This window comes from Gossypium hirsutum, chromosome A06 (genome assembly GCF_007990345.1).
Source record: "Gossypium hirsutum isolate 1008001.06 chromosome A06, Gossypium_hirsutum_v2.1, whole genome shotgun sequence".
NCBI lineage: Eukaryota > Viridiplantae > Streptophyta > Magnoliopsida > Malvales > Malvaceae > Gossypium > Gossypium hirsutum.
This window is the reverse complement of record NC_053429.1, coordinates 7,994,219-8,019,772: the sequence shown is the minus strand read 5'-3', so window position 1 is coordinate 8,019,772 and position 25,554 is coordinate 7,994,219. Positions and strand designations below refer to the sequence as shown.

Genomic DNA, 25,554 nt, shown 5'->3' with positions numbered 1-25,554 from the left:
TTTATTTCTTTGTATTGTTAAAAACTGACATGACTGACAAATTAATTAGACAGTGATGCTTGGCGTGACACTTGTACCTCATTCTAATGTACAAAAATAAGTTTTTAACAGTATAAATAAATAAATTTTTTAATAAAAAGACCACTTTTCTATTTAATTTAATGTACAATGATTAATTTACTCATTTTTTAATTGAAAAACCAAAATAGAATTTGATTCCTAATATAATATATTGATGATATTTTACCCACTATATATCAAACAGCTAATGATACGAGGCCAAGCAAAAATCGAAGATGGAGTAACTCCCAAATTTAGATGATATCTAATAATGAAAAATCCTAATATATTTAATGATGGAATTTGAAATATGATGTTAACTATTCAATCAAAATCTTTTGCCATCGTTTTGACAAATATTAAAACATATTTTATGGTCGAAAGTAAAGATCCTTTAATAAGAACTTTGATAAACGGAAGTATAATTTAATAATTTAATCATGGGTTTTAAAATATGCGTGAATTTTAGTCTTTAATATTTATATTTTTTTATCAATTTAATTCTTAAATTTTTTTAAGTTAAATTTTACCTTCAACTTTTGATAAAAAGGCGAATTTGATCATCAGTCATTTAAAAAGAGTTAAATTGTTGGCTTTTTAAAAGGAAATAGCGACAAAAACATTAAAATTTTAAAAATTGCATCTCGAATGACAAGCTACATGTACTTCATATTTTTTTTTTGAGTTTTTATGAACTTTTTTTATAAATTTTTTGAATTTTAAACATGTAACATCCCTGAAGCCCCCTGACACGGGAATAGGCTAATACAAAACCACACATGTTAGAAGTTTTGAAATAAATAAAATAGAAATTATCGATGTTAAATAGGAAGGTAGTTGGATACTAGAAGGAATTGAAGATACTTGTGTATTGAGAAAAATAAATCTGAAGTATTGACTAAATTTTAAGAAAGTGAAAAGTGTTGGGCCAAAAGTGAGAAAATTAAAAGTATAAATGATTAAATTGAATTGAAAGTAAATAGACAAATGATTAGAGATGTAATATACGAAGAAAGTGTCATAAATCAAGGATGGAGAGTTTCATAAATTGATATTTATGAGAAAAAATCTCATAAATTGTGGCACATTCTAAGCCCTTGGATTTTGATGAAAATTATGAATAAATATGGTGCATTGGACGAAAATGACTATGTTGAGATTTTTATGATATATTTTAATATTTTAATTAATTAATTATAATAGATTTTTATAAGAGAATATAATAGAATTCTCTCCATCTTTTTTCTCTTCCAACACTATCATCATTTCATGAAAGGAAAGTTTCCTTTCTTTTATAATTTGACCATTTCCACCATTTTTAAAACAAATCTTTCAAAAGTTTTTATAGATTTTTAGTAAAATCAATAGAGAAACTTTATGACAAGTTTGGTTTCATGAGAAAAGAGAATATGTTTATCTTAGAGAAGAGAGAAAAGAGAAGAGAATGTTTGAAGTAAAGAAGTATAGTAAGAATATTGAGATTTTGTCACAGATTTCCTACTAGTTTTATTCAAAGTGTGTGAAAATAATATTTTTTTTATAGAGAAGAGAATGCACATAAAGCTTTAAATCAACATATTACATGTAAGAATTCCTAGTTTATCTTCTAAAAGCAGCTTCCTAACAGAAAACATAAGAAAAACAATGATTTTAAGTTCAGTCCCACTAGACGGATAAGTTCATGCCAACCAATCAACCACCATGTTACCTTCCCTAGGGATGTATTGGAATTTAATAGCTTGGAAATAACTACATAGCATTTTAACCTTCCGAGCAACATTCAAACTTATGTGTATGTGGTATGTTAATAAAGTGAAAGAGAAGAGAAGTGATTGTCAAAGGGTTGATGAAGGAAAGAGGTAGCAAAGGAGTGAGAGAAGGAAAGAGGAAATAAATCCAAGCATTTAAGTGTAAGTACTCCAAGAATTTCGTCTTATCCAATTAAATCTAAGTGTAGGATATATTTAAGTTGTTATAATAATTGTATGATTAAATTATTTAAGAATATGATTATATTTATTATGAAATTGAATAAATTTCAATGATAAAGTGAATATATTAAGAGCACGTTTGGTTCGCTGTATTGGATTAGCGGTGTATTGGGTTGGATTAGAGGTGTAATGGAATAGAGGTGTAATAGCAAATCAACTGTTTGGTTGAATGTAATGGAATAGAGGCGTAATAGTAAAACTGTGTTTGGTTGAATGTAATAGAGGTGTAATAGCATAATGGAGAAAAGTAAAATGACCAGAATACCCTTAGCATAAATTTGTTTTGGTAAATGATTATTGTTATTGTTATTTAAATTTTAATAAGATTATTTATTATCAAAAATAAATAATTTAATCATATTTAAACATAATTATTATTTAATATATTTTAATTAAAATATATAATTTAATAAAATTCTTAATAATTAGCAGAAATTTGTTTTGGTAAATTATTTTATTTAAATTTTAATAAGATTAATATCAATAATAAATAATTTAATCATATTTAAACATAATTATTATAAATATATTTTAATTAAAATATATAATTTAATAAAATTCTTAATAATTAATATTCTTATATGAATTTACTCAAACCATATTATTAAATATGATACTGTAAAATATAAAATAACATAATTATTATTAAATATAATATAATTAAAATATATTATTTAATAAAATTCTTAATAATTAATATTCTTATATGAATTTACTCAAATCATAATATATGATTATAACTAATATGATTTAATTAAATATATGATTTAATAAAATTTAAAATTATTATAACTAATATGATTATAGTTTATGAATTTGTATAATTTAAAATAATAATTATTACATATAATTTAATAATAATATATAATTTCATAAAATTCTTGATAATAAAAATTTTCTTATATGAATTTATACAATTTAAAATAATTAATATTAATATAATTATATAGTGATATATAATTTCATAAAATTCTTAATAATAAAATGTTCTTATATGAATTTACTAAAATCAATATATAACTTGAGAATTATATTATGCATAAACATAATTAACTTATATTAAGAAAAGGTTAGATGAAAATGAAATTGTACATTAAAATCCATATGTTATATAGTTTTACAACATCAAAAAGTTTGAACATTGATATTTAATGGTAAGAAAGAAATCTCCTAACCCATTCCAATCGGGCAACTGAAGGTAAACTAAAGAAAACGATCATTTGAGTTGGATGGTCGGGAATTTTACTCAATGCATCATATCGTTGATCGTCGGTTAAACCTTCAATTGACCATAAGGCTGAATATAAATTTGAAGCTCTCTCTTCCATATGTTGTTCTGACTTCTGCTGAACTACCACCTCGGAGGCAAAACTCCTACTGATTTGATCGCCAACGGCCTGGATTTTCTCCCCGAACAAAGTGGCAGCCTCATTAAATGAAGAAAACATATTATCACGAGCATCAGATTTCTTCTTTCTCTTGTTTGAAGATGAGGAACCCCCTTGGTCTCGATCTCCTCGTGGATCCGTACCAGAAACATCCATGTCATCTAAAGAGACGTCAGCTTCGCAGTCATAGAATGTGTTTCTCTCTTCATTCAGATCTGTAGTACGTTCATCATCAGCGTGTATTTCTTCAAGAACATCAGCAGCTGTTTGAGCATCTCTCCCAGTTGCTCGATCTCTTGCGTATATGGTAGTAAGCTGGTCATAGTAAGGGAAAGTACGAAATCTGAATTGGGCGGCTTCTTTGTGACTCTAAAAAAATGAGGAAATCATATTAGTCGTAAGTTTGGTAAAAATAATATAATAAAGACTTGAAATAATCTTACCTTTAAATAGGACTCCCAAACCGCATCTTCAGCAACAACGAGCTGCCTATGCTCGTCCCAACCAAAACCGCTATTGTTTTGGCCATTAAGCATGTCGTAGATGATTGACCACTCCCTTTTAAGTAACCTAATCCTTGATTCAATATTAGGTTTCGCCTTCAACATTGCATTTGGTAAAACCGTTTGTAGCTTTCTTTCCAACTCGTTCAAATAACCGGCTTTGAACCCGGTATCAGCATTAAATGTTCCAACATTGTGCAGGTCCACCATGCTGGAAACTAATGCTGCATCTTCCTCGGGAACCCATTTTCTTTTGCTTCCTCGAGAAGCTTGAGCATTTGATTCTGGAACACCTGACATAATGATCTTAAGAATAAAAAAAAATAAATTATATTAATTACTATTTTAATATCATGATTCAAAAGGTCAACACTTTATAAAATCTAGTAATTAAGTTGAATATTTGCAAGTATCAAAAGTTCCATAGCACAAAAAATTTAAAATTATAACACAAGCTGAATTAGAAGAAATTATATTATAATTTCTGTATTTTAGTACAATACAAAAATAAATACAAAAGTTTCACAAAAGTTTCACAAACTAATTTCTAGATGCTTGCCATTCATCGAACATTTGGTTGGCTAGTTCCATCCTCCAAGTAGCCCAAGCATCCGATGGATGAATATTTGTGATATTCGGTTCATCGTCATCCACCACATTAATTGTAGGTAATCCTTCTCCCACCTCCGCTTCAATGGGATCACTACTCATATGGGTTCGAATAAAATTATGGAGCAAACAACATGCAATAATAATTCTATTGTGCACCCTTACAGGATAGAACGATGGACTCCTAAGTATTCCCCATCTAAGTTTTAATAAGCCAAAGCATCTTTCAATGACATTACGTGCTGAGGCATGTTTCATATTAAAAAACTCTTGCGGAGAACTTGGCTGATAACCCTGACGCCACTCGTTCAAATGATATCGTTGTCCTCTAAATGGTGCAAGAAATCCCTCACAATTTGTGTATCCAGCATCAACTAGATAATAACAACCTATAGGATAAGTTTCATATTAAAAAATGATTAATTCAGCACACAAAGTGTGATCTTAATGAATAAATCAAAGTCCTATAACTATACACTTTACCATGAGGAACTTTTAATCCATGTCTTCTACTAATGGCATCTCGAAGAACTCGTCCATCAGCAACTGAACCTTCCCAACCAGGAAGAACATAAACAAATTGCATCTCAGGTGTACAAACACCTAGCATATTTGTTGCTATGTCACCTTTTCGCGTCCGATATCTAGGTTTATCAACTGTTGGAACCCTAATCTTGATGTGGGTTCCATCAAGAGCACCTAAGCAATTCTATATCACATGATATAAAACCTTGAGTTAGAATACTAATTTAAATCTAAATCAAGTAAATGTTGTTGAAGCTATATATAAAACTTAGTCCTATACCTTAAACCATTTCCACCTTGTGTCAGAAGAATCGGCTGTAATTGGCTCCGGGTTTTTAAATAACACATCTTGCAAGCGTATGACAGCATTTAAAACACTATGAAATGCTCTGCTAACAGTTTCCCCGGACCTTCTAAAGTGATGCTTGATAACTCGATTTTTCAGGTGATGGGAGATGATATGTAAAAACATTGCTACTTGCTCGTCAACAAGCATGAACCTTGTCGACTTCAATCCCCCTATCGATTCTAACATCTCACATAATTTAAAAAAGGCAGCTCTATTCATCCTAACTTGTTCAATACAGGTCTCGTCACTAGCATATACAAGCCTATTCACATAATCCCGTTTTGCATAAAAATCTACGGTATAGGACCTAATCCTTGGTCTATGTAGGCTAAGGCTGGCACCCATTCTAAATAAGAACCAAACCGCGATTCTACAGATTTCCAACCATATTGTCACAGCAATACTAATTCTTTTACGCCTCACACTTTGTGCAATTAAAGGCAGACGAGCCATTACTGCAACATTTTAAAATTAGAACACACTATCAAAGAATTGGAGTTGCAATTACACATTATCGAATAAAAATAAACAGCACAAATTTAGAACACACGAAGCAAAAAATTAGACGACTAAATGATATCGTTGCAACTTTAATTTCATTTCTTTATCAATCACCCAAATAATAATGAAAGAGTATATTTAATTACTGATGATTAGTTTAATTAAGGTTTTATAACTTTTATAACATTTTAAATGGTAATTTCATTTTGTAAAAATATAATTAACTTTGAAGAGGACTTATTTTTTACAAGAATTGTTACTTAGCTGTCTAGTATCAAGTTTAAAATACATGTTTAGCATTTTTTCATCAAAAAATTATTATTATTAAAATTTCAGAATTCTATAGAATTTATTAATTTAACAGCCAAATTTGACTTTTTAAGTAAAATTTGTATAATTTTATTTATCATAATATATATACGTTAATTTTAAAAACTTCCTTACACTTTCACAATTATAATTTTAAAATAGAAGCAGGGGAAACTTTTCTGCTGATAAAAGATCAACTTAAAATGTAATTTCTCTAAAATAACACAGAGACTACTGCGACCAAGTTAACAAACATCAAAGTATGCATGAAAATAAATACTAATAAGAAGATTAGTATATGGGCTCAATTAATATATTCAAAATTTACACAGTAAAGAATATCAGTAAAAATAAACATCATTTAGTTGTATAGCATAGCATAGAAATCATGAACAATAGCATAAAGCATTTAAAAGTGACTCATTTATCTACCCGGTGCAGGGAAAGCTTCAAACAGAAACAGTACATATAAATACATAAGAAATGAATTTTCACGTGACAATGAACATTCAAATGTTATTTTACTCCTCCTTAATGACTACAAGTTTACAAAGCTAAATATCAAATACTGTGCCATCGAGAAACAAGTAATGAGCAATACAAAGGCTGTAATGAGCAATACAAACATACAAACAAAACCATAAATACCAATGGAAAACTAACCTGTAATGAGCAAATCGGGGACGACTGCGATGAAGAAGTGTTGGAAGAAAGAACCTGTAATGATAAAAGGGAAATCGATTAAGTGTTGAGAGACAGCAAAAATCAATAAAGAGGATACTTGTTTGTTGAATTTAATCATTTAATAATTCCAACATTAAATCTGTTTTTTGAAGTTAAAATATTCAACTGAAACCAAGATTGACTATCTATGCTACCCTAAAACAAATAAAAATGCATAAACATAGGGTGAGGTCGACATGTAAATGAAATGCCTGATGAACCAGATGCTGGAATCTGGAGTTCATTACTCAGTTCCTGTAAAACTTTTAATGCACTGGATATTGGAGCTAAAGTTGCTGAAAAGTTGTTCGAATTGGAGCAAGGAATGAAAAATTGATTTTTATTACCATAAACAAAACAATATATAATTTTTATAGACAATTCTTTCTACCATAATGACATGATATCTCCAAAGTAGATCAACCAATTCCAACACATAAAAGAAAAGGGATATTTCGACCAAATCAAAGCAATAAGGAACAAGAAAGAGGTGGAGCTAAATGGTGGCAGGGGGCCTTGGCCCCCCAAAATTTTGGAAAAATATTTTTCTATTGAAATTTTTAAAAAAATTTAATTAAACTCTTTTAGATTAATGAGAGTTTTTAAAATTTTCTCATTAAACTCCTAAGCCCCAAAATTTAATCCCAAGATCTGCCATGGTTAGTATCTATAATTTAGGCCCTTTCATCAGTCGAACCATTAGCGTGAATGTTAAATATCAGCTCAACTCAAATCTAACATGAAGCATATTGGCATATTTAAAACACGTGAATCAAATTGAAAAAATTTGTGTAACTACTACATAATCAACTAATAAATAAACCTCTTGGCACTATCTTCTTTATTAACACATAAAATCCATTCATGTAATAAGTACATGAACTTATAATTTAATCCACATATTCTAAATATGCTCCATATTAGATCCAAATTGGCCTTTAATGCCTAAATTGACTGCTAGATTGATAGAAAGATATGATTGATACAATATTGATAGTTTAAAAACTCAATTAGAACATTTTCAACAATAAGAACCAACTTATAATATAAGCAATCATTTAAGAACGTTTGGTGCAATTAACCCACATTAAGCCGGCCAACATGACTGCCATATGTTTAGCAACTTATGTCTGATCAAAGTGTTTCATTCTTCAACACCAGGTGACAGATAAGACTTTCGAAACAAAACTTCGATGGGGAGTCCCTTTAACAGCTGAACATCTAAGGTACATATAATCTGGCTACTAACAAAGAACTATCACATGCAAATATCCTAAAACAATACGAGACTTTTCCTACAAAATGTTCTTATTATTTTCCATTTACTCAATGGCAGCTACTTGGCTGATGATCACTATAAGAGACCTGTGATTATTTATGATTATCCAAAAGCAGTTAAGCCATTTTATGTACGCTTGAATGATGATGGAAAAACAGTGGCCGCTTTTGATATGGTTGTACCCAAGGTAAAGCCTAAAACTTGAAACAAATATATTGAAACAGTGGGTGGTTTTGAGTTGGTTATGAAAGATGGATAAATGGTAATGCAGATGGGAACAGTGATTATGGGTAGCCAAAGTGAAGAGCGGCTTGACATGCTAAGTGCAAGGTAATGTCAAAACAACTCGAACTCAAAATGACTTGTACCAGAAATGGTCTGAAATGATTCAAACCCATAACGATCCGATCTGAAAAATCCAAATCTCAAATGTGAATGAACCGACCTAAAACTACTTGAACCCAAAACAACCTGATCTAAACTCTAGGTTTATCTCAATTCTTCTAATGATCACTTTAAAGCCATCTTAATTTGGGTCTATTCTTGAGGACTGAACTATTCTCAATACTATCCTTATTGATACCAAAGCCTATTTTCCTTGTTTGCTATGGTTTTCTGATTTCAGAATGAAGGAATTTGACTTGTCAAGAGATCAGTACGAATGGTACCAAGATCTTCGCAAGCATGGAACAGTCAAGCACTCTGGGTTTAGACTAGGGTTCGATCTTATGGTTCTTCTTATGACTGGCCTCACTGATGTCAGAGATGTAGTTCCTTTTCCCCGAACTCATGGCAAAGCCAACAACTAAGAAACTGTCTATAAAGTTCATAAAAATAGAGAGATCATAGTTTCAACTTGGTTGTGTTTCAGATACAGAGAAACTCGTGTAAAAAGATATTCTAAATGCAATACATCTTAATCTTATAGCTAAAGATGCTTTAAACAAACTGGCTATGGATGAACTATCACCAATTCACCATTGTTGTGCAAAATGAAGTGCCATTAAATCAAATGGAAAGATAAATGGAGTTCAAAAAATCATTTTCACCTGCTCAATATCACAAATGCCTTCTCTATTGTGGACTACCAGCTGAACCCGAAAAACAAGCAAGAAGTTCAGATAAATACACATAGATAAAAATAAAAATAAAACCCAGTAACATCAAAGCTATCCCAACACTAAATTCACTGTGTTCATAATCACATAAGCAAAATTAACAAAAAAAACAATGAAACAGAGAAGAAAGAAAAAAACGGAGGAAAAAAAAAAGCCAAAGGACTGAATGAAACGGGAGAATACCTTGATTGAGAGGATCAAAGAAGGGAAATTAGTGGTAGATCCTTCGATGTAATTCAATCCAGATGAAGAGAAAGGACGGCGAAAATGATTAGGGAGAGGGTCGGGTAGGGAGGGAGGGTAAAACAGGGAGATGGGGAGGGAGGCCGGAAGTAATAGCTAATACACCGAAAAGGGAAGGGATTGGAAAACACGGGAATTTGGGGATTAGGGGCGTAACCGATTACGCGCGTAATACCTATTACAGCGAACCAAACGCCGGAATAGGGGCGTAATGTAATACGCACGTAATCGGGGCGTAATGGATTGGGTATTACGGCGAACCAAACAAGGTGTAAGTGTAGTGGAATTTTGGTAAAAAGGGACTAAATTGCAAGGTGTACAAAATTTTTATATGTGAAATAAAATAATATGTTAGTGGACTTAAATGAAGTGTTTTATGGTAGTGAGTTAAAATTAAACTGATATTGAAGGGGATTTATAGTGGTAATGAAATTTCATATTGCTAAAGACTAAATTATAAAATATTCAAAAGTGACTATGTGTACTAAAATATTGTAATAAAATATTTAAATGAAGTGATATATGGAAGTGAAATGTATTTTGAAGTGAAAATAAAGTGATTATTGAATTATATGTTAGCAATGACTAAATTGAAAAGATTGTAAAGTTAAGTTTAGTGAAATTGATGTAAAGATGACTAGTTTGCAAAGAGTGTAAAAGTTAGAAGTGTGAAATAAAAATAATTGAATTGAGAGTTTAAATGAAGTGTTTGTGATAGTGAATTTAATTCTAAGTGATATTAAAGTGATAATTTAATGAATATTCATTTTCATGAAAATAATGACTAAATTGTTACGAGTGTAAAGTTTTATATGTTACTAACTATTAAGTGATAGCGATGAAAATGACAATATAAATGCCTAAGTAGATAAGATATGAACATGTTGGATATAGATTACATACCATTAGGAAACTTTAAGCTTGCATAATGATAGTGACACTTCGATGCAAATTAGTGATAGTGACACTTTGGTGCAAGTCAATGATAGTGACACTTCAGTGCAACCCATTGATAGTGGCTCTTTGAAGCATTTCATTAATTTTGTGCTTTGGTGCATTCAATGTTCTTTTTCATATCTTGCTTGTTCAATTGAGTTTGCTTTGGGGAAAATGAAAAGTGTTAAGTGAAATCAATAGTGAATTGGTAAGTGAAAATAAACATTTAATGATTATTTAGCTAAATTCATTATGTTATATTTAAAGTATTGACATGTTAAATCTAATTAAGGTAATGGTAAGTTTAAATTCTCGATGTACTTATTAAACTTTCATTAGCATAACGCATTTTTTTCTAACGTGTAGGTGAAAAAATTAATTTGAAGCATTTTAGCAAGGATTCAGTTTCAGCACATCTCATCACACCTCAAGGTCTAGAAGTGAACATAAAATATTTCTTTTGAAATTAGTTATAGTATATGTACATAGGTATTATTTGGCCTATTTATGAGAACCAGTCAAAGAAACTTAAAGAAGCTTGAAGAATATGATAGTGTAAGGAATTTTGTTTGGTTATGTCTTGAACATATGATGATATATATGATAATTTGAGATGTTTTAAGGCTTAAATTAGTTGATGGATGTTTGGGAATGAATTGGATTGATCATAGCATGAAAATGAGTGTTTTGGGCATGGTTTAGGGTCCCCTACAAAGAAGTATCGATACTTGTATAACTTGTATTGGTACAATTACTCCAAAGACCAAAAATGAATAGTGTCAACGGTGTTTGTACTGATACTTGGAATATTGAGTATTAATGATGCAACGACTCGATTTCTAATGGAATCGAAAAATACAATTTCAGGACCTCATTATCGTAAACCAAGTTCGTAAATATTAAATAGAAATATTTACAAAGTTAGTATATTGATGAATTGAAATTTGATTTAGTAATTTAGCCGAATTTGTGACTAATTAAATTGAAAAAGTTTAATCACTATAAAATTTTAATTAGAATAAGGCTTGGGGACTTAAATATCAATTATCCAAAGGATTAAAATGACAAATAAACATATTTTAAATAGATGATAGTGAGATGTGATGTTAATTGTCATTAGTTTAAGTTAATTAAAGATTAAAGCTTAATTAAGCATGATTAAGTTAATTAATCAAAATTAACCATAATATAAATAGGAAATATTAGTGGAAAAAGATGGAAATCATCATCTTCTTCAACCTTTCTCATCGTCCACCATTGAAGAAAGCTTAAAAAAACTTAAGTTACATACAACCTTAATTACAAGTAAGTCCCTAGCCATTTTTCTTTTATTATTATTAATATTATTATTGATTTTTGATCATGGGAGCTTATTTAGCTATTCCATGGATTAATTTGATCAATTGGTGAAATTTTAGTAACTTGACATTGTTGAGAATTGAATGATTTAAATGTGAAATTGATAGAAATTAAGCTTAGTTTAAGAAAAAGACTAAATTGTAAAGCTTAATTGTTAGTTTCAGGCATTAGGGATTGAATTGAATAAAATGAAAAACTGTTATGAAATGTTGTAGGAATAGAAAGTAGAAGGTGCCTAATGAGTAAATGTGAAATCAAATTTTAATCCGAAATTTTAGATTGGAAGTTATGCTTGTCTCGGTTTTAGGGACTAAATTGAATAAATTAAAAAATGTATAAATTGATATTTATTTGTGAATTGGCTGGAAATTAATTATGTGATATGTTTTGTGAATGTACGTAGCTAATGTCGACACGGAACCTTCAAGAGAGAAAGGAAATATGAAAACGAGTTACCGAAAACTCTGGTTTGTACAATTATGATTTATAGTCGTATTAATTGATTACAATTTCATGGTATCTACATTTGGGAATGTCAAGGTGTCTATAGCAATAATAGGACGCATTGGATTGAGTTGGAATGTGAATTACAGAGAATAAATGAAATATAAAATAACATGAATTGCTTGAAATATGATGTGCGCTATGGAATTGGGTGAAAATGTATTGAATGTTATGAAATATATTTGATATGTTAATAGATTGGATTGTAACAGTAAATATGATTGAGAAATGATATGTGTATTAAATTGTAAATGGAATTAAACATTGGTATCCTTTTTAACTAGTCGGGTTAAGTCAGATAAGGATTAGTGTACCAAAATATAGCTCGTGAAAATTAAATACTCATTTAAAACTGACTTAACCCGTTTAAAATGTCAAAATTGAAAACGGAACAAATAAAGCAACTGAATCAAATCTGAAAATCAATTAAATTAAAAACCGAATAAACTTTTTTTTTTTAATTTTAGGTTTAGATTTTTTTTACAAACAATAAAGCTAACCTATAAGTTGTACCCCAGTTTGGGCTTTTTATCTTCACTGTTTAACTTCAAACATTCATACACTGCTTTTATGTTTCTGCCATCTTCCTCCTCCACCTAAAACACCTTCAAAATTAAAGCAGCTCCACAAGATTTCATTGCAATGCATAATAAGTCTCATTCTTTAGCTGTTATGTGAAAGAAAAAAAAATCAAACACCCACTGAAGAAATTGAAAGCAAAAGAACTGAATTTTTTGAGCAAACTTCAGTGGAAAGATGTTTCCAACAAAGCCTTTGCAACGCAGCTCCAATGGCATAGTGCACCAGGTAATGTCAATGATGGTTCAAAACCGACCCTTCGATGCTCAACTCGCTTCTTCAACAATTTCAAATCCATGGACAACTGATTCAGTTTCAGATATCTTAAGATCCGTTCCCAAGTTCTTTTTTCAATCCCTTCGTTCCATTGGCCGTCAAAAAGGTTTCCGCCACCGTGCTCCTTTAAAGCAAAGAAACCTTAAACAAGAGAAATTTAAGATTTCCCATAATGTTCTTCTCCTTGGGCCTGCTGCTTATAGAGATCCCGAAAGGGTAGCTTTAGGACTAGATAAAGCAATGGAATTCTATTTATGGGTGGAAAAGTTTTTCGGGTTTTCTCATAATGAGAAAACTTGTAAAGAAATGGCTTTTGTTTTGGCTAAAGGTAATAATTTGAAGGGTCTTTGGGATTTTCTAAAGGAAATGTCTAGGATTGATAATGGGAGTCTTGTTACTACTTCTTCTATCACCTGTTTGATTAAAGTCCTAGGAGAAGAAGGGTTAGTTAATGAAGCATTGGCTTGTTTTTATAGAATGAAGCAATATCATTGCAAACCTGATGTTTTTGCATATAATATGATTATTGGTGCCCTTTGTAGAGTTGGGAATTTTAATAAAGCAAGGTTCTTGTTGGAACAAATGGAATTACCAGGTTTCAGATGTCCACCTGATGTGTATACATATACAATTTTGATAAGCTCTTATTGTAAGTTCAGTATGCAAACCGGATGTCGAAAGGCGATTCGAAGGAGGCTTTATGAGGCGAATCACTTGTTTCGTGAGATGTTGTTTAAGGGTTTTGTCCCTGATGTTGTGACTTATAATTGTTTGATTGATGGTTGTTGTAAGACGAATCGAATCGAAAGGGCTTTGGAACTTTTCGAAGATATGAATAAAAGGAATTGTGTTCCAAACCGGATCACCTATAATTCTTTCATTAGGTACTATTGTGCTGTTAATGAGATTGATAAAGGTATTGAGATGATGCGGAGGATGCAACGGATGAATCATGGGGTAGCAACAAATAGTTCGTATACTCCGATTATACATGCTCTGTGTGAAGCTGAAAGGGTGTTGGAGGCCGAGGGTTTTCTTTTTGAGTTGATCAGAGGGGGATCTATCCCAAGAGAGTATACATATAAGTTAGTTTGTGATGCACTGAATTCAGTAGGAGCAGCCAATTTGATCGACGATGAGATGCATAAAAGAATAAGAGATGGTATTGGTAGCAGATGTAGACAGGTTATGAAAGTGAAACATATAACGAGTCACATACGGACAGCAAGGATGGTGGAGGGAGTTTAGCAATCAAGGAAAGCTATATATACTCAACCATGTAAAGCAAAGCAGACAAAAAGTTGGTCGATTGTTGGGGCACTCTGGTGGTAAGTATTACAGAGTGAATAACGAGGATGGTGGAGGAACTTTCTTTCCGCAGATTTTGAAGTTTCAAATTATAATCGGTTTTACTTACTGTCTTATTGTTGGAGAATAATGCTCTCATTGTTGCAGCTCAGGAACATTTTCACCTGCAAAACATTCATGCATTTTGGATTTTCATATCAGTTTCTACTGAATTCCTCTACTTTCAAGTTATCCATCTATTGTATGGTCTTGTATACTACAAAATATTTGTTTTACTAGAATTTGAACTAAGCATGTCAAAACCTTTGATGCTAATTATGGACTGATGGCCAAGTTGAAATCACTTCAAATATTAGGATGTTTAGTTGACTTCATCAAGACTGTCATTATTTCATATATCTTGTTGCTTGCACAAAAAGAAACTATACTTCAAGCCCCCAGTAAGAGATGAACACATTTGACATATTTGTTATCTCTATTTATTTTATTTTAATATTTATTTTTGTCCTTGTAACATTATTTTTTATGGTCAGTTTTCTGCTACATATGCATGTCCAAGAAAAGTAAAGGCACTGGTGACAACCGTGGAGGCCATTGCATGGTGGAAGTGGTGCTAATCCAGGGGCAACCATTACTGCAGTAGGTGTAAATAGTGGCACGACAGCTGGTCGTGCTTGTGGGGCAGACAGTAACAATAGCAAGGGTGGCTGCAGTGGCGGCAGTGGTGGTGGCTATCACTAAGTATGCTATTGTTTCCCAAGGGGAGGAAAAAACAATAGAAGTGCTGTTATTGGAATAGAAAGGTGTAAATGTTTCCTTTTTCTTGCTTTTCTCCATAGCTTTTTGATATTACGAATTCTAAATTTCAATGGAATTAAACTAAAAAATTGTGGTTCTTTGTATAAGTTGAATTATTGTTTGTAGATTAGGTGAAATTAGCAAAGATTCTGATAACTTTGCGGGCTACTAGTACTTGATTACCTGTATGTAAACTCTGTTTTCTTGATGTTCACTTTCACTGCCTAAAATTCCTCAAGAAAATTTTCAGGCATAATTTGATCTAGAGCCTTATTTATTTCTGGCTTTACCTTTGATTTTCTTTCACTATATGTGCTCCTAGTTGTTCTTCACATATCAGGTGTAACGATTTCAAGGTTATTCATTTTTCTGATTGGACCTCTGGATTTGTTAGTTATATTGGGTTTTGACTAAATAGAGGACAAACTCTCTCAACGCTTTTGATCCACAAGACTTGAGCCATTGCTTAAGGGACATCTTACTCCTGAAGAAGTTTTGAACAAGTTATAGATGATGACAATATTTTTTTCATTTGTTCGGAAAAGTAACATATTTATTAATGAAACACTAACATAGAAGTTTGATACATAACTACCCTTTGAGCATCATCTAAATGTAAACAGTCAGGAGGATTAGAATAGACATAAAGAAAATTAGAAGCATAAGAGTTCATCTAATGGAAACAACAATTGAAGGTTATTGCCCACACTGGCTAAAGTATCTGTACACGCTTATTCCCTTCCCGAAATATATGTTTCCAGCAGCTAGAACTCATAGAATAAAAGAGCGTCTTGCACTCATCTACCAAATGAGATAACAAAATATTTCAATTAGTAGAAGACTGCATAAAGTAAAGCACAGGAGTAGCATCTGCTTCAATCTCACGGAATGCCCAAAGCTCAACTTCTACACTGGCCGCTCTTCGTATATGGCGATAGGCATCGATCACCCAATTACCATTGTGGTCTCGAATGAGAGCCTCGGCCCCTATTCTCCCTGGATTATCCAAAGAAGAACCATCCGTGTTTAGTTTGAACCATCCTAATCAGAGAGGCTTTCATAAGATAGGGACCAAACTAAAAGCCCTCTATATTTTAGACGGAGGGATAGAGTAGTGAACTCAGAATCATTAGAAAGTACAGTTTGGACAAAACCTTCAAGTGACCCATTCTGATTAAAGATGATGAGAATATTTTGCAGCATATGAATTAGAATATACAAAATTATCTACTCTCTATATCAAAAGAAATTCCTTGGGCACCTGTCCAAATACATAAACAAAGCTTTTTATTTTTATTTTTATTTTTTTAGATTATGTAACAAGTATCAAATTATAGTTTTGGTCTTTATATTATGCTCAAATTTTGAAATTTAATTTTTATGCTATAATTTTTGACATAATTTAATATGTTATTGTTAATTTGAATACTTCATGTGGATTAAAATGTTGATGTATACATATCCAAATAGACAACCTTTTACTTTTTATTTAAGATTATATAATAATGGTTAAATTTTAATTTTGGTCTCTATATTATACTCAAATTTAAACTTTAACCTTTATATTTAATTTTTGTCATAATTTGATACATTATCTTTTATATTGCTATAGTTAGTCTAAATATTTTATTTTGATTAAAATGTTGACCTACAATGTCCAAATACGCAACTTTTTTTGAGATTATTTAACAATGGTCAAATTTCAATTTTGATCCTTATACTATCCTCAAATTTGAAATTTAATTTCTATACTTTAATTTTTTTACATAATTTGGTACCTCAACCTTTTTTTTAATGTCATTAATTATTCTAAATACCTTATTTTGAGTTGTAAATTTTTAAGAATTGCCAACACCGTTAAAAACTATCTGTTCACAATGGTAAATTTTAACAGGTGAATTTGAATAATATTAATATAATTAAATTTAAATATTTAAAATTTAAAAATAAAAAGATTAAATTCTTAAAAATAAAAATATTGAGATTAAATTTTAAATGCGCCAACCATTTAAATTTTTATAATCTAAAAAATTCATACTAATGAATATGATTAATTATAAAAATAATTGGCAAGGGGAATAGCAGCATGAGACGCACACACTTGTATATTACCAAATGGGCATTGACGCCATGCTAACTAACCAATTGTCCTATTCATGCAATCATACATAAAGCTACATTGGCTCCAAATGTAAAACAGAAATATCCCATGCATGCCCATTTTTGGGTCCTAATTTACTTTATTATATTAATTTACACCTCATCTGGTTTGTTAATTAAGCACATTGACAATGACTATACAATATTTTTGGTCATTTTTTTTTGTTGGGTTTTCCCATATTATTGGGAAATATATATGCAAGTCCTTAAATGCTTGCGATTGACTTCCATGGGGGCTTCCTTTTTTCTCCAAATGGGTTCACAACATTACAAAATTAGAACCGCTATAAAGGTCTTCCAAGTGTGTATATATAAGCATAAATTATTTGATAATTCTTTAATATATTAATGGTGAAATTTTTAATTGGATTAGATTGGTCAGTCAAATTAATTGGATAGGAGATTGATTGGAGTATTAATTTGGAGAGAGGTTCAAGAACCAGTTGAGCCAGAATTTTTAATTTATTATTTGTTAAAATTTTTAATAATTTTTTAAATTAATCGGTTGGATTGAAAATTTGGGAACTTGACCGGTTTCACCACCGATCCGATTTAAAAAATATTTGTGTTAACAAATTTCATCACATTGGTAGTGAAAGTTTTTTTATTAACTTCATAAATGGAGCGGTTTATAAAATTAAAAAACCTCACCACTAATACATTAAATGTATAGATTTGTGTTCAAATCTTTGGAGAAAAAATACAACATTTAGATTATATATGCAAAGGCGAATTTAGAGGGCTAGCATGGACTTTGGTTCACCTTAAAATAAAAAATTATTATTTAGGCCTTTTAATTTTTTTTAAAATTTTAAATTAGTAATGATAAAATTATACTTTACCCACTTAAAATTATAAAAATTTGATTTAATCCTTTAAAAATTATAAATATATAAACTATAAAAAGTTAAAATTTCATTACGTGACTAAAAAATTATCATGGCTTGTATATATTTGTTATGTATCATCAATTCCTAAAATTCTGTTCACACTTTGAAATGGGAAAACATTTATTAATTAACAGAATTGGAGTGGCATGAACCTGTTCTCCTTTGTATACATCATAACAATTGGCATGGTTCATGTCACTAATAAAATTGAACAAGTTTTTATTTGGTTAAGTTCATATTTTTTTTCCCTAAAATATCCTCCAAACGACTTGCTCCGAGGTTGTAGTCTTTTAGGTCAAAGATTTTGTTTTTTAGAGTTCAACCACATTAAATAATTTAATTTATTTGCATGTTATGTAAAGATAGTAACGGGCTAGTCAGCACCTCAAAAAAACATGTAGGCAAATGTTGGATAAGTTGTACATATTGCACTATAAATGCAGTGTTTCAGTTTCTTCAATATGTGTGCCACTGCAACTATACGGTAATCAGTAAACTTAAAAAGAAAAAAGAGATATGGGAAGTTTGCAGCAACAGCAAGGAGGCGATGTTGCAGTAATTCCTCAATCATGGGGTGGAGGAAGCAACCGCATAGCTGCTCTTAATGTGGAGCCCGGCACCACCCCCCCACAATCCTCCTCTAATAACAACAGCAAACGTTTCAATGATAAACATGATGACCCCAATCATGATCAGGTTCCATTTCTTTATATATATATATATATATAGAGAGAGAGAGAGAGAGAGAGAGAGAGAGAGGCTGTTTATTTGGTTTGTCATTGATGTTTCTATGGGATTTTGTTTTTCAGAAACCTGGATGGAGAAAGTTTTTGTCATTTATAGGCCCTGGTTTCCTTGTTTCATTAGCTTATCTTGATCCTGGAAACTGTAAGCCATTGCCACTCTTTCTCCTTTGATTTTAATGTTTTCTTATTTGATCATAATCTGATTGACGTCATGTCACAGTGGAAACTGATTTACAAGCAGGAGCCAGCCATGGATATGAGGTAATACTTAAGTTCAAGATAAAGCCTTTATATTTATAATATTCTTAAATGCAACAACATGAGACCTTCGCAATCTTCAGCTGCTGTGGGTGGTTTTGATCGGATTAGTCTTTGCTCTCATAATCCAATCTCTTGCTGCAAATCTTGGAGTCAGCACTGGTAATTGATTATATACATATTTTTATACTAATAATTAACAAAATCTCCATTTCTGATGTTATAATTTAGCTTTATTTAACTTTTCAGGCAGACACTTATCAGAATTGTGTAAGGCTGAGTACCCAAGAATGGTGAAATATTGCTTATGGATACTAGCAGAGATTGCTGTCATAGCTGCTGATATACCTGAAGGTTTCTTGTTATTTAAGTCATCATTTAGATCATGAGTAAATAGTTCAAAAACCAAGTACTGAAAACAAGATATATGATGCATTTATATATATGTGGCAGTGATTGGTACAGCCTTTGGATTGAATATACTGTTTAACATCCCAGTATGGGTTGGAGTTTTATTGACGGGTTTAAGCACTCTCCTCCTCCTTGGCCTGCAGAGATATGGGGTAATTAATTTGTGTCTGTATATGTAAATGTTAAATTAGAGAAGGTTCATATTTGCTAATGGTTTTGTTTTGTTGAATATGATGTATATAATGAAAAGGTGAGGAAGCTGGAAATGCTGATTGCAGTGCTGGTGTTTGTAATGGCGGGATGTTTCTTTGGGGAAATGAGTTACGTAAAGCCACCAGCATCAGGTGTGGTTAAAGGCATGTTTGTTCCTAAACTTAATGGCCAAGGAGCCACCGGCGACGCCATTGCCCTCTTGGGTGCCCTTGTTATGCCGTAAGATGAACATTATAACATCAATAACTTTTTACTATACTTTTAAAATTTTTATTAATATTTTGAATTTTAAAAATTATTTTGAATTTTTTTTTATAATTTTTGTTGAGAGAGATATCAATTTGTTCATTTTCAAAATTAATAGGGACCAAAAGAGTATTTACACTAATTTGTTATTCGAATTATTTGAATTGTAAAATTTAACCCAACTTGAACTTGAAACTCGAATTAGTTGTTTGAGTTGACTTGAATAACTTGATTCGATTAATCCGAAATTCAATTTTTTTTTCAAATTGAATTGTTTTTTGCTCACCTCTAGATATATTGTTATATAATTTCTTTTGGAAATCTTGCCCATAAAAAGGTTACTTTGAAGATTTTCATGTGCACTTCACATGAGCCACTAATAAACTCTCATAAAATCTTCGAAACTTTTATCATTGACTTTATAAGAGCAGGACCAAATCTCATCTAATCACATTTCAGTAAAGCTCTTAATTAATTCTAACTACAAAAAAATGGTGTGAATTACAGGCACAATCTCTTCCTTCACTCAGCTCTGGTGCTCAGCAGAAAAGTACCAAACTCCGTTCGAGGTGTTAATGTAAGCCAAAGTAAACAATATCATCATTGAAAGTGTCATGCTATAGTTCTAGTTTGTTAATGCATGCTAAGTTATGGTTGCTTTCATTGATTTGGTCAGGATGCCTGTAGATATTTTCTAATAGAGAGTGGCATCGCCTTGTTTGTGGCCTTTTTAATCAACGTGGCGGTTGTCTCGGTGTCCGCCGCGGTCTGCACAGCTGATAATATTTCCAGTGCTAACCAGAAACGTTGCAACGATCTTAATCTCAACTCAGCTTCTTTCCTTCTCCAGGTCCAAAATTACTAATTAAATATACTAAAACTTTTCATTAGCAAACCAAAATTGAAGGTAAGAAACTGTGTTTTGGCCAATATTGCAGAATGTTTTGGGGAAATCTAGCAAAGCCCTTTATGCCGTTGCACTTTTAGCATCAGGGCAAAGCTCTACCATTACAGGGACTTATGCAGGACAATTTATCATGCAGGTTTTGCAAATTACACCCTTTTTGAAATGTTGTGTTAATTAATCATTAATCTAATGACAATTAATTAACTTTATCATATGATGTTTGTTTTTTTCAGGGTTTCTTGAATCTTAAAATGAAGAAATGGGTGAGGAATATAATGACTAGGTGCATTGCCATTACACCTAGTCTCATTGTGTCCATCATTGGTGGATCTCAAGGGGCCGGTCGACTAATCATCATTGCATCGGTTAGAATATATCTAAGATTAAATTTTTTTTTTTTACAAAGCATATCGCTAACCCCAGAATAACAAAGGGATTATAAATAGTGGATTCGAATCCAAACTTATTAAATTCTCGGTAAACTTGCTCATGGGTTAGGTCACCTGTTTAGGTCCAAAGGCTTGCCCGAAAAATAGGAGGGTTTAGACAAAATACGAGGCCCAAAAAATACACTTGGTTAAAATTTAAGGCCCATTTTCTATATAGATCAGGCCTTGGACAAGATTTTTTGGCCCGAGCCTAGCCCAATCCAAATATTATGTTAAAAAATAATATTATATTAATTATATATGATAAATAATAATTATATATATTTATATTAAATAATTAATCCAAAAGCGATTAAACCTATTGTCCATGATCTAAAAGAAACTTACTCAACTAAATAATTCAACCCAAAATATAAAATTTTAAAATTTATATTTAATTTTGTGTTTTTAATATAATAAAACATTTATTATATTTATGATAGTATCTTTTAATATAAATACTTTTTAATGTGTTAGAATATTTTTATTTTAGTTTTTTTAGTGTGTTTGATGTATTATATTTTAAAAAAATTTAATTTTAAATAAAAATTAATCTAAAAAATTAAATATGGACGGGCTGATCGGGCCCGAATTTACTTTTCTTAAATCAAGTTGGACGTAGACAAAAAATAAATCTATTTTTCGGACCGAACTCAAAAAAGTTGTCTAAATGCCTTGCATAGGCCCAACTCATGAACACTTTTAATTTTTGAGTTCATCAACAAATTATTTTTTCAATATATATATATTTTAAGCTAAAACTACTTGTAAATTTGGTAATGGACTTTGCAGATGATTCTTTCATTTGAGCTACCATTTGCTCTAATCCCACTCCTTAAATTTAGTAGCAGCTCAACCAAGATGGGACCCTACAAGAACTCCATAATTGTGAGTTATTTTTCGGTAAAAGTATAATAGAGGTCTCTGTATTAAGATTCAGATTGTATTTTTTCTTATCTACTAAGAAATCGGTGAATTATTCTTTATATGTTAGATAATAGAGCAAAATTGTCATTTTGTTAAAATTTCCATCCATTTTTACTGTTAAAAACCAGTTCTTATAAGTCAGTATGAGTTACACATGACCAGTCACGTGTCATTGTCTGGTTATTTCGTTAACCATGCCAGTTTTTAATAGTACAAATGGATTAAATTTTTAACAAAAAGGGACTAGCTCTTTGATGAGGCAAAATGCAATCTGACTCTTAATATAGAAGCCTCTATGGTAGTTTTACTATTATTTCTCTCAATTACTTTTTTTTTTTGCTTATTTATGTTCTTAGCTGATAATCATATTTTTATCGCATCGCAGATAATTGTGATTTCATGGATTTTAGGCATTGGAATTATTGGCATCAACGTGTACTATTTAATAACAGCGTTTGTAGACTGGTTGGTTCATAATAATGTACCAAAAGTAGGGAATGTATTCATTGGAATCATTGTGTTTCCTTTAATGGCGATTTACATTATTGCAGTCATCTATCTAACATTCAGAAAAGACATTGTTGTTACATATGTGGAGCCCCAAAAAGATGAAGCAGCAGATACCCAAGTTGTTTAATTTGAATGCAATGATATTGTCATATTAGGTAATTTCAATCTCTCAATTCAAGCTTAAAAAAAATACTATTATGTTCTTTGAAGTTAAAATGTGAATCTTGGGTTGGATTCCCTTCTTTTGTTTTCCTTTTCTAGGTTTTGAAACTACCTTCATTTGTCCACTTTATGAGCTAAGATTTTATACTTGTCCAAAAACATGTCATAATGCTTTGTTGTGTTCTTCTTGTTCTTAGTTTAAGTTAATGAATAAAGATGAACTCTTCATCACTTGTTCCAAGTGTGTTTAGCAATAGAAACTATAAATTAATATCCACAATTGGTAGAAACCATAACGATTTTTTATTAAAATTGGACAATAAAAAGTTTGGTTTAACCCAAAATTAGGGTAACGAAGTGAGGTTGGAGTGAATATGGTGAAATCCATCATCATTCTACTGTTAGTTGCTTTATTTTAAATTCCGTCTGGTTCCGTTATAAATGTTGAATCTTGAATACTACTACTGTCTTCATGAATGTTGGATTTATTCATAATCAGTCCTATTTTGTTTTGTCCTATCACTTTACCTCATTTAGGGATGACAAATTTCAAAAAGCTTAATGAATTTCAAGTTGATTTACTTCGAATGGAGATTTTATCTTTTTTTTTAAAGTGAAGACGAGACATGACAAGACAATTTTATAAAAAATAGGTATGAAACAGTTTTAATATTTGCTTCCCCTACCTTAACTCGATAGCTAAAAAACATGTAATAATACATTATACAACAAACTCTAAAATATTTAGATGAGATATTCATATATTTTTCTTACATTATATAATAAACCCTAATACAATGAACATTGCAAGCTAACACTCAGCCGAATCTTAAAAGGAATAACTAGAATGAGCAATGTAAGGCAATTTTGTTTAGAAGTGATGGGGAGATACCTAATTATGTTTCGGTTAGTGTGATCAGAATTGGTTGGAAGTCGATGTAACCGATATAGATAAAAATTTTCATCGATATGAAAAAGAGTATTGCTTATTCCGCTTTTAGCATTGAAATGATGTGCACTGATCGGTACAACTGAAACCAGTGGCAACCAACCACCCTGAGTTAGACAATCATTTGAAAAGGAAGTATTTAAATAGAAAAAGCCTGAGCGGAATTCTAATTGGGAAACCATTGCTAAAGTTGAAGCTCTTTAATTGTTAAAGGTGGTAACAAACAGCGGTATGTATGTTACCCGGATAAAATATAACAACTACAAATGTACGTATATTATCCAGATAAAGTACCTTTTTTGTAACAGATGACCTGTATATAATTTGACAGAAAATTTTTTTGACTGGATAGAGTTGGTCAAATACTTTCCAGTTTTAGATAGTTCCTAGGTTATCATTAGGATGTATTTAATGTTTGTTCACTTCTACAAGTTAAAAATATTGTTGTAGTTTGAGCGGAATTCTAATTGGGAAACCATTGCTAAAGTTGAAGCTCTTTAATTGTTAAAGGTGGTAACAAACAGCGGTATGTATGTTACCCGGATAAAATATAACAACTACAAATGTACGTATATTATCCAGATAAAGTACCTTTTTTGTAACAGATGACCTGTATATAATTTGACAGAAAATTTTTTTGACTGGATAGAGTTGGTCAAATACTTTCCAGTTTTAGATAGTTCCTAGGTTATCATTAGGATGTATTTAATGTTTGTTCACTTCTACAAGTTAAAAATATTGTTGTAGTTTTATCTATGTACATCATACATTTGATGAATTAATCTAATGAGAATAGCCAATTCTTGTTCTCCCAGTTTTCTCATCCCTCTTGCTTCTGTTTTTTGGTTGCTTTCCTTGCAACTTTCATTTCTTTGAATCTCAAACTTATTTCATATTTTATCCGAAATTATTGCTATGTTGCTCTAGCTTCAACAAGAGCTTCATATTTTATCCGGATAAATTAGTTCTGTTTTTCTTCCTGTGTGAAAAACCCAAATTAACCCATCAATCCCTCCATAACTGTTGAAAAGCTCATCTGGGATTGAGTTAAACAAGTTGCTGGAAATGTCAAGCGACTGCAAAGAATCAATCTGGCAAAGCATGGGAAGGAAGGTGGAGTTAGAGAGACCAAATCCCGCCAAGGAAAGGGAAAGTATGGAGTTGTTGAGGGGGAAGTTGCATGAAACTCCTCTCCAATGGCAAAGGTTTGGCTCCATTCTAACATTTTTAGGATGAAAATGGGGTGTCTAACTCAAGCTTCTTAGAAATAGTGATCATAGTCTTTCTCTGGTTTGAAGCTAGCTGACACAACACCAAAGGAAATATACAGAACAAGGAGGATAAGGTGGGAAGGAAACTCCTCATTTTAGATGTATGGAAAGCTCTGTG

General features: G+C 31.2%; 2 protein-coding genes and 1 pseudogene across 2 annotated transcripts; all 3 read left to right on the top strand.

Moving 5' to 3' along the window:
* The first annotated feature begins 7,166 nt into the window (after positions 1–7,166).
* On the top strand, positions 7,167–9,170 carry LOC107895892 (asparagine--tRNA ligase, cytoplasmic 2). The gene is made up of 5 exons (XM_041115356.1): positions 7,167–7,250; positions 8,120–8,184; positions 8,295–8,424; positions 8,509–8,567; positions 8,863–9,170. Exons 1-5 carry the CDS (start codon positions 7,167–7,169, stop codon positions 9,044–9,046), a joined length of 522 nt encoding a protein of 173 aa, XP_040971290.1. The 3' UTR covers positions 9,047–9,170.
* Positions 9,171–12,911: 3,741 nt separating this feature from the next.
* LOC107901387 (pentatricopeptide repeat-containing protein At1g77405) lies at positions 12,912–15,635 on the top strand. Its single transcript, XM_016827381.2, has 2 exons — positions 12,912–14,580; positions 15,094–15,635. Exon 1 carries the CDS (start codon positions 13,154–13,156, stop codon positions 14,498–14,500), a length of 1,347 nt encoding a protein of 448 aa, XP_016682870.2. The 5' UTR covers positions 12,912–13,153; the 3' UTR covers positions 14,501–14,580; positions 15,094–15,635.
* Positions 15,636–19,108: 3,473 nt separating this feature from the next.
* On the top strand, positions 19,109–23,366 carry LOC121230382 (metal transporter Nramp1-like; annotated as a pseudogene).
* The last annotated feature ends 2,188 nt before the right edge of the window (positions 23,367–25,554 follow it).